The sequence below is a fragment of the Neomonachus schauinslandi genome, chromosome 13, assembly GCF_002201575.2.
Source record: "Neomonachus schauinslandi chromosome 13, ASM220157v2, whole genome shotgun sequence".
Lineage (NCBI taxonomy): Eukaryota > Metazoa > Chordata > Mammalia > Carnivora > Phocidae > Neomonachus > Neomonachus schauinslandi.
In genome coordinates this window covers 10,688,705-10,699,603 of record NC_058415.1, presented here as the reverse complement: position 1 = coordinate 10,699,603, position 10,899 = coordinate 10,688,705, and the positions used below count along the sequence as shown (strand labels likewise).

Genomic DNA, 10,899 nt, shown 5'->3' with positions numbered 1-10,899 from the left:
TTAAGATACCTCCTTACTTGTTACTAAAAGAGTCAATCTAAATGGAACCCTAATAGTATTTAACAGTAAATTATTTTTAAAGGTGAAATGAGGGATGCCTTGGTGGCTCAGTTCGTTAAGCGACTGCCTTCGGCTCAGGTCACGATCCTGGAGTCCCGGGATCGAGTCCCGCATCGGGCTCCCTGCTCGGCGGGGAGTCTGCTTCTCCCTCTGACCCTCCCCCCTCTCATGTGCTCTCTCTTTCTCTCTTTCATTCTCTCTCTCAAATAAATAAATGTAATCTTTAAAAAAAAAGAAAAAAATGAATCATGACAGTAAGGCAGACTTTTATTCGGGACCATCGAGATAAGTGTGGGGACCGTTGCAATGGGATTTTACAATACGGCAGATTGGGCTCGACTATAAATACAAGGAAAAGTGGGGACTTATAGCCAGGGAGCGGGGTGGGGGTATTAGTGGATGAAAAATTCGTAAGCAGAAGCCTCAGAAGAGAGGAGGATTCTGGCTGAACCAACCTAACAGGATTCTTACCGAAGACAGGCCAGGGTGACCAGAAACCCCCCAGGGGGCTGGTGAGGGATGAGGGATGAGGAATTGGGCAGATATCAAGGTGACTGGCTAAACTGATGGAGCAGGATCCTTGCTAAAAATCGAGCTCTCGAGGACATGCCCAAGGGTGGGCCTATTTGAAAAACAGCTCAGAGGAGCCTGGCTCGCATTCGGTGAAGGAGAGACTCTTCATCACACATGGATACTTTTCATTACCAAAAAACCACCAAGGCAGTCCAAAGAAGATGTCTACCTGCCCTGCAGAGGCCCTTTATAATTTCCTCTTTCGTTTTCCTTTCTTCTCTCTTTCTCTCTCTCTGTTTTCAATCTTTTCCTTTTCTTTTCCGTTAGGGTTGCCTCTCTTTCCTCCTCTTTTGCGTCTCAGCTTCCAGAGAGCCTCAGACTTGGAAACTGGAGACCTGTGTTCTAATCCCAGTGATGCTGTTCAACTCCTCTGTGGGATTTGGGCAGCTTTATATTGGCATCAGTAGCTCCCTCATCCTCCAGAAGCCAGAGCTGGATTAGATTTATTCAGGCTTTGACGTTTTGATTCTCTGCTCTGTTGGCCAGTGACGTCTGTGGATAGTGCTCAGCATAATTAGTGTAGCACTCGGACCTACAGTGATCACGTCCCGTAATCAAGGGTGATTCAATCCACTGATCCCAGCTATCTAGATAGACTATGAGCATCATACCTGACGCAAGTTACATTCTTCCAAAGTCCTCTGCTTTTATCATTTTTGCATACCCTCATTCAAACACCCCATCGTATTTCCCACCATTTATAGACCTTGTGATGATGGGTGTGATCTCAGCCTTTTTTTAAATAGTCACTGACAGTAGACACATCTAGCTTTTCAGTTGCTTGAGGTCACTTTCATCGTGCCGCTAAGGTAACACCCGTCCCTTGGGGAGTGCGACTGAGGCCGCTACTTTGGGTCCTGACCTTTGGGGAGGATGTTTCCAGAACTGCCCCTTATTCTCTTCTAAACATCACCAAAATTATTTTTGAAATTTCCGTCTTTAATGAAGTCTCAAGGGACCTATTGAGGATACCTTCTTTCAAGAACAAAATCTTACGCTTTCACATTCTGACTGGTTTGACCCAGCAGCTCCCGGTGAGTGACCATTAAGTGAGGGGCATACGATCGGGTTCTAATCAGCTCAGTTTGCTGGTGGCTCCATTGGTCCGAAGTCAGGCAGCAAGACACACTGACAGAGAGCATCGGTTCTGGTAACTGTTCTTACCCAAAAGTCATGTTTTATTTTTTACATAGTATGTAACTACAACTGGTGGATCCTGTAGGCAGAATGACCCACAGCACAAGGCCTTCCCCTAAGATGGCTGAAAATACGTTGCTCATTTACATTATGTCCTTTATAAAACTGCTCTCAGAGTCCAGAAGAGGAGGCAGGTCCATTCACAAGGATGAGATGCTGGGGCGCGAGGGTGTTGATGATGATATATTGAGAGTCTCAAGGCCCCTCATGGCCCCCTTTCCTTACTTTGCCTTAAAAGAAGCTGCGTCTGAGTCAGAGCCCATAGAGTCTGGGTCTTCAGTTGTCACCTCATCCGAGGGAAGCAAATGATCTCTTCCATTTTGTCACTCTTTTCAGCATTTCATCGCTTATGCTGTGGTTTTTGTTTTAATTTTTTTAATTGAAGTCAAATTAACAAACGGTATTATATTAGTTTCAGGTATACAGCATATTGGTGCAGCAGTTCTGTACGTTACGCGGTGCTCACACAAATGTGATCTTCACAGTCACCATCCGGTGTTGCTACCACATTGTTGACTGTACTCCCTGTGCTGCACTTTTCATGGTTAGGTTGTTTAAGGAGAGACGTCCTCATAACTCTTGCAGCTTTCTCTTGCTTTCTCCTCCTCTTCCTCCCCTCTTACTTTGGGGCCAACCGCAGCTTTTTTTGCAGGGACTACATACTTTCCTCAGTAATGTGATGCCTTTATCTAGGGAGCCCGCCTGAGAACTCCCCATCGGGGCCTTTAATTAGAAACTACAAAAGAACAGTTGTGGTGTTAGAGTCACCCAGTCATATTCCATTAGTTTTGTGTGGCCCCATATGGGGTCAGCTCCTTTCATTTAGCTTCTCAGACACAGTGGGGTTTTTGTGAAATTCATGATATTATGTTACACTGAAGACATAACTCCGGATTATTTGCAACACCAGTTTGCCACAGTGTTGTAGATGTGACAAGGGTGGGGGTCGGGTCGAGAATCCACATTGTGGACACCTGTTAGGCCAGAGTCATTAAGGGGAACAGTAACGCGTGACAACTCACTGGGCCTCCCTTTAATATAGAGCTTTCCATCCCTTGCACTGCCCCTTAATTTTTATTAAATTGATTGTCTTAATCTGGAGAGAAAGGAGATTTTTGTATCTGCCAGCTTCAACTCCATTTACCTTATAATAAGCACATCTTTCCTGTTTTCATTTTTCTTCCCAGCTATCGGCCAAGCTCACCAACCTTCCGACGCTCATTTCCATGAGGCTGGAGTTTCTGAGAATCCTGTGCAGCCACGAGCATTACCTCAATCTGAACCTCTTCTTTATGAATGCTGATACTGCTCCAGCATCCCCCTGCCCCTCCATCTCTTCCCAGGTGATCAGCTACTGAAAAAATTCCTCAAGCTCTTTGATTTAATTAGTTGAGTCACTTATTACTATAAAGGTTGGTCTTGTTAATTAAAAGACAAATCAAGCTATTCACACTGGACCACTTGATCCAGATACACACAAGTATGGTACCCAAAGTTGCGCCATCTAACTGATCATTTACAAGGTACGCGATTGGTTTCTTCCTAGGCTCAAGGGTCCCTGCTGAGGCCAGGAAGAGCAAGGAATCCATACACATTATCAGAATTTAGAAAATCATAAATAAGTCACGTAGCTTCCTCTGTCTGGCATCAATCATCTTGCCACATTAGGTGGACCATCTTCTTTGCTCACTTTCCTTTTCCTGAACCCCAGAACCATAAAATTCATGAAATTGCATATTCCTTTATATTGATTCCAAAATGATCTACTAGTGGTTTTCAACACTGGTATTATATCTTTGAGCTATCCTAGAACTTTCTATTAATACTGTTATAAAATGGAGTTGTGTGCAAGATGAGTCCATCTTGAATTATACTCCAGATAATTTAGTTCTTGAAGCACTAAAAAGACCTTGTCATAAACGAATGCAACAGTCTCTTTTATAGAGAGTGTATTTCTAATGAGTCTTGTTCTTTATCTGCCACAAAAACAAACAAACAAAAAAACACTTGTATACTATTTAGAGACAAGACTTGGGCTGACGTGGCTAATCTTTTTTTGTAACAGTTTCTCACAGGTTAGGTTCAGCGGGCCCCAGATTCTAGAGGTATTATGCAAATACAGAATTCCAGAGTCAAATAAATTTTGGAAACCCTGTGTTAACTGGTTTGTTCGCATTAGGCCACCAAAGAATCCCTAACTTGTTAGTGTAAATTGTAAATACCCAAGGGGTGGAGGAGAAACGTATTTAATAACCACTGATTCCCAAAGTGATTTCACTATTGGAAACCTTTTTTTTTTCTTCCATAGATTTCTCAAGGGACTCCTGCCCTCTAGAAAAACTTTAAGGAAATGCTGTTTTACAAGACAAATCAGTAGCTCAGGGCAGCAAGCAAGATTTCTCAATATTAGGTTCTATTTTTGTTGCATATTCCTTAATACAAATACAAAGGTGAAGGTTTGTCTTACTAATTAAAAGAAAAAAAAAACACTTAGCCATTTATGCCAAGTAGCAGGAGCCAGCTGTCAGCCACATGACCATCTCCTTGTGCACTGGGGAGGATCGGACTTACAGCATCAGTTCCAAATGGGCTAACTTTGTCCTGAGTCTTCTGCTCCATTTCCCTCTGACTACCCCAGGGAGTTAGCAACCCCGGGACCGAGGCCGAGCCTCGGATTTCCAGAGACGCTTTCGATTCCTTTAGTGCAATGTACAGTGTGCCCCCAAGATAACACAGGAATTATCTAGGACTGATAAGTCTCACACTTCCCTCCCCGACTCCCCTGCTAGTTCCAGCCAGCAGAATTCGGGCAGTATGCAGAAGCTGTACTCAGAAGTGTAGCTGAGGAAACAGAGTCCTCAAATCAAGGAGGCAGTTTGTAGGAGAGGCATTCCCTGCTCTAGGTTTCCCGATCCACATGATATCCTTGGACTTTCATCTTTGCTTCTGATCTGGGGTGGGGAAGGGAGTATGAGTCTTTTTGTGAGAGACCCTGAGGGCTCTGTTTTCATCTTTCCCAGCTGACGGTTCTCTGTTCTCTGTCCGCGCGGGATGAGAAAGCAAAGTGACCACCCGAAGTACAGCTCCCACCTGGGGACTCTCCCTGGGAAGTGCTTACAAAGCCTCCCTCCAGGCAGCCCAGGCTCCTTAAACACTGGCCATTGTGATTTGAATTCCCGATCCTTGTTCCTTATGGAACTGCTCCTTGCATTTCTTTCTTTCTTTCTTTCTTTTTTTTTTTTTTTTAACACATCTCAGTTTATTTTTTTTATTTTAATTTTTTTAAATTTAAATCCTTGCATTTCTGTAGAACTCGAGCTCCTGCTCCAGTTTCCAGGACCAGAAGATTGCCAGCATGTTTGATCTGACCCCGGAATACCGTCAGCAGCACTTCCTCACCGGACTTCTCTTTACTGAACTGGCTGCTGCCCTGGATGCTGAAGGAGAAGGGTATGTGTCTGACATGTAAACTGGAATGCAAAGCGGAAACAAAACAAAACAAAAACAAAAGCCAAAAAAACCCCCACAAAAACCAAAAGCTCCTTACTAAAGTTTGCAGTCCAGCCTCTCCTACTTGGCAAAAAAACTCTACCATTCACCAGCTCTGAAGAGTGGAAGTATCCATGTGTTGAGAAAAAGGTGCTCAGGGGAACGTGGAAAGGCATGAAGGACAGAGAGAAACCCTCATAAAATGGCTTTTTCCAGCCACTTATTCATTGAGAAGAATTTCCCATTTCTACTACAATAGCCTTCCCGGGGATGCCTTGATTAGTGAACTTAGGAACAAAGCCATTTATAAGATATGCCCCAGGTGTGATCTGTGTACACACAGGAGAAGCAGCAAGATGCTGCTTGGCTTCATGTTGACCAAGGAAGTGGCCGCTGATGGGAAGGCAGTCACCCAGTGTGCAGATTAGGTTTCTTGCAGGGAGACCTTCCCATGTTGAAAGAGATGCCCCGGGTCCAAGGCTTATAAATCCTTTCACCTTTTATAAGCCTGATCACCCAGGGGCTTGTGGCAGGATCTAGTCTTGAAGTCAGTGGACAGGGATGGAGATGGACCCACCCCTTCTTTCCTTCTCTCCCTGTGCTCCCTGAGCCATAGGCTTAGAAAACCACCATCTGCCCAATTGGATGGAAGGAGACAATACCTTCCAAAATATTATACATTCCATTCAACACTTAGCAAATGCCTACCATGGGGTGGACACAGACACAGTCTGGAGTATATCAGAGATACATCAGTGCACAAAACAGACAAAAGTCCCTGCCCTCATAGAACTCACCATTCAGGGACTCAGATCCAGAGATCGTTAGGATTGGAAGATAATTCAAGCTTCGCCCTTTTGGTGTTCGGGTTAGGCACGAAGAATGGAAGGAACTTGCCCAAAGTTACATGGCAGAACACATCCAGAGCCACAGTCTCCAGAGTCTTTCCTGGGGTACACCTCCAGTAGCACACCATCGCCTCCCTGGAAAACCTCTCCCTACGACTCCTCTGTTTTTCCTTCCTCTGCTGAAGAAGTTTCTGGACTAAAGTATGCTGATTAGTGGCAGCATCGCTGTATGTTTACAGATTTTTGTCTAATTGGAAGTTTTCAAATTTTCTCTAAGTGCTTATAATTTCGTGAAGGAAACAGTGATAGAAGCACCTTCAGCTTATGTTAACTGCTGCAATCACAAAAGTATCCTAAGCGCTTTGACCATACTGATGTTGGCCAAGTGAATGTCTGTCTGTGCCTCCCAGGAGGTCAGTGTGGGAGACGGAATGTTCTTCCAGAAATTCAGGTCCTGAGTGCATCCTCAGAGAGCTTCAATCTCCTCTTCTCTCAATCCTAACTACACTGCTCTCAAGTTTCTCAGTAGAACTTTCTACCCTATAACTAACATAAATTTCAACAGCAACACAAAGTGCCGTGATCTATAAGGTACTGAGAATGAGGTTTGAGCACAAAGAAAATCGCCTTCATGTACAAACACACACACACACACACGTTTTTCCTTAATTTTCCTTTGCTAGCACTGATCCACGTGACATCTGAAAGTACTCTTTAGTATTTACATTAGCAGAAGTTTCTAATTTCCATTTCCCTTCTACTGAGACGTCAAGGGCAACAGCCCTGACATCTATTTTGATTCCTCATAAAATTGTTGCTGTTATTTTACTAGCAACAGAGTGGAGTATGTTCAGAGGTCATCATGTAATTTTCAGTCAGGTGGGTATGTTCTTCAAACACACGCACGCACGCCCACACATGCATGCACATACACACACGGTACCTTTTCTACCCCCCAGAGGGTAAGTAATTAAGAGTGTCTCTCCTTTGGCAACACAATAATCCCTGATTTCTGGGTTGTCAGTTACTCCCCTGGAAAGTCATTAGAAATATTGTCACATACTTATTAGTAACTTTACCATGAGGGCTAAAACCTCAGAAAAATCTCCTTTAACGATACTTCCTCATCATCAGTACTTCCTTTTGCTGCCAATACAATTAATAGACTCACCAACACCTGCCCATCTGAAGGGCAAGGGCCAGTGGGCATGTCTCAGTAGCTGGACTTCTGAAAGGAGCCACAGCTCCAGTTTCTAAGGGTCTCTCTAGAACCCCCTTACCTGGAGATGCCCGCAAATGTCCACACGTCATTAAATCCCTAGTGTTTTTCAAGCTTGTGGAAATTATCTAGCATCTCTTTGTTATGCTACCAAATGGTTAAAGACTTAATTCCAATCCTTCACATGCTCTTCCAGAAAATAGAAGGGAGAGGACCCTTTCCAACTCATTCCATGAGGCCGGCATTACCCAGATACCAAAAGCAGATAAAAGACATCACAAGAAAACTGCACACTGATATGACTGCAGATATAAATATCCTCAACAAAATACTGGAAAACTGAATTCAACAACGTATAAAAGGGATTATTCGCTGTAGCTACATAGGATTTATCCTAGAAACGCAAGATTGGTTTAACATCTGAAAATCAATTGATATGATACACTCTATGCATAGAATAAAGGATGAAACCCATTCAGTCATCTCAATAGATGAAGAAAAAGCTTTTGCCAAAATCTAATACCCTTTCTTGAAAAAACACTCAATAAATCCTGTAGAAATAGAAGAGCAGTTCCTCAACCTGAGAAAGGGCATCTATGAAAAACCCACAGCTAACATTGTACTTATCAGTCGAAGACTGATTGCTTTCCTTCCAAGACCAGGAACAAGATTATCCACTCGTGCTACTGCTATTTTATCCGTCATTGTACTGGAAGCCCTACCCAGAGCAGGTAGGCAAGAAAATGAAATAAAGACACCCATATTGGGAAGGAAGAAGTAAAACTATCTCTGTTCACAGATAACATGATTTGTTTTTAGAAAGTCCTATGGAACCCACTAAAAGCCTATTAAAGATAATAAATGTGTTCAGCAAGGTTGCAAGGTACAAGATCAATATGCAAAAATCAATTATATTTCCATATCCACACAAACAATGTGGAATGAAATTAAGAAAACAACTCCATTTAAAATAGCATCAAAAAATAATAAAAATCGGGCGCCTGGGTGGCTCAGTTGGTTAAGCAACTGCCTTCGGCTCAGGTCATGATCCTGGAGTCCCTGGATCAAGTCCCGCATCGGGCTCCCTGCTCGGCAGGGAGTCTGCTTCTCCCTCTGACCCTCCCCCCTCTCATGCGCTTGCTCTCTCTCATTCTCTCTCAAATAAATAAATAAAATCTTTAAAAAAAAATAAATAATAAAAATCATAGGACTAAATTTTTTAGCAAAAGAAGTGTAAGACTTGCACACCAAAAACTATAAAATACTTTAGAAATAAAAAGATCTAAACAAGTGGAGATTTGTGACATATTCATGGATCAGAAGACTTAATACTACTAAGATGGCGATACTCCCCAAGTTGATCTACAAGGTCAATGCAACTCCTCTCAAAATTCCAGCTGGATTCTTTGCAGATATTGACATGCTGACCCTAAGATTCATATGAAAATTCAAGGGACCCAATATAGCCAAAACAGTCTTAAAAAAGAACACAATTGGAGGGCTCACATTTCCTGATTTCAAAATCTACTACAAAACAATAGTAGTAGTTCTGCCATAAAGATAGACATATCGATCAACGCAGTTGAATTGAGTCCAGAAATAAATCTTCGCATTTATAGTCAATTGACTTTTGACAAGGGTGCCAACACAACCCAAGGGGGAAAGAGTAGTGTGTTCAACACATGGTGCTGGTGCAACAACTGACTATCCACATGGAAAAGAATGAAGTTGGGTCCCTATCTCATACCATGTGCAGAAGTTAACTCAAAATGATCAAAGACCTCAATGTAAGTGCTGAAACTATGAAACTCTCAGATGAAATCATAGAGATAATCTTCATGAAATAGGATCAGGCAATGGCTTCTTAGATCTGATGCCAGAAATAGGCACAATGAAAGAAAAAAAAAGTAAGTTAGACTTCTTGAAAGTGAGAACTTCTGTGATATATAGGATATCATCAAGAAAATGAAAAGACAATGCACAGAATGGGAGAAAATATCTGCAAATCACAGATCTAATAAGGGATTTGTGCCCATTAAAGATTTATTTTTTTTATTTTGGAGAGAGAGAGTGCGCGTGCACACATGGGGAAGAGGGAGAAGGAGAGAGAGAGAATCCCAAGCAGACTCCCCACTGAGTGTGGGAGTCTGACACGGGGCTTGATCTCATGACCTATGAGATCACGACCTGAGCTGAAATTATGAGTCAGAGGCTTAACTGACTGAGCCTCCCAGGCTACCCCCTCTATATATAATTTTTAAATCTTACAACAATAACAAAAAGACAAGTAACTCAATTTTTTAATAGACAAGGGTCAGAATAGACATTTCTCCAAAGAAGAGATGACCAATAAGCACATGAAAAAAGTACTCAACCACATTAACCATCAGGGAAATGTGTATCAAAACCAGATAAATACCCCTTCTCTCTTAGTTCCTTCAGGCAACTGTAACAAAAACACTATAGCGTAGGTGGCTTATAAACAACAGAAATTTATTTCTCATAGTTCTGGACGCTAGGAAGTCCAGGATCAAGGTGCTGGCAGATTCAGTGTCTGATGAGGACCCACTTCCTAGTTCATAGATGGTCATCTTCTTGCTGTATTCTCTCATGGCTGAAGGCAAGAGAGCTCTCTGGGGTCTCTCATAAGGGCACTAGTCCCATGCATGAGGACTCCACCCGCATGACCTGATTCCCTCCCAAAGGCCTCTCCTCCTAATACCATCACACTGGGAATTAGGTTTAAACATACGAATTTTGGGAGGACACAAACATTCAGTCCATAGCACCTTCATACCCACCAGGATGGCCATAATAAAAAGATAAATATTAACTAGTGTTGGCAGAGAGAAAATGGAAACTTTTCCCGGGGTGGGGGGGATGTAAAATGGTGTATCCATTGTTGAAAAGAGTTTGGTGGTGGGGCGCCTGGGTGGCTCAGTTGGTTAAGCATTGGACTTCAGCTCAGGTCATGATCTCAGGGTCCTGGGATTGAGCCTCTGGTCAGGCTCCACACTCAGTGAGGAGTCTGCTTGTCCTTATCCCTCTCTCTCTGCCCTTCCCCCTGCTCATGCTTTCTCTCTCTCTCTTGCAAGTAAATAAAATCTTAAAAAGAAAACAGTCTGGTGGTTCCTCTAAAGGTTAAATATAGAGTTACCACAAAATCCCGTAATTCTACTCTGAGGTATGGAGTAGACTTCATATTCAAGAGAAGTAAACTTATATCCATGCAAAAGCTTATACACAAATATTCAAAGCAACATTAATAATTCGTAATAGCCAAAAAGTGGAAATAATCCAAATATCCATCAATTGATGAATGGGTTATTAAAATGTGATCTGGGGGGGGCGCCTGGGTGGCTCAGTTGGTTAAGCAACTGCCTTCGGCTCAGGTCATGATCCCGGAGTCCCGGGATCGAGTCCTGCATCAGACTCCCTGCTTAGCAGGGAGTCTGCTTCTCCCTCTGACCCTCCTCCCTCTCATGCGCCCTGTCTCTCATTCTCTCTCTCGCA

At 42.9% G+C, this 10,899-nt stretch overlaps 1 protein-coding gene across 1 annotated transcript in view; it reads left to right on the top strand.

The window, feature by feature from the left end:
- DOCK8 (dedicator of cytokinesis 8) overlaps positions 1 to 10,899 on the top strand; it is a 173,335-nt gene that overhangs the window by 113,940 nt on the left and 48,496 nt on the right. Inside the window, exons 26-27 of the mRNA XM_021694440.1 lie at positions 3,018 to 3,173; positions 5,141 to 5,280. Of these exons, the coding sequence (XP_021550115.1) occupies positions 3,018 to 3,173; positions 5,141 to 5,280 (296 nt within the window). The remainder of the gene's footprint in view (positions 1 to 3,017; positions 3,174 to 5,140; positions 5,281 to 10,899) is intronic.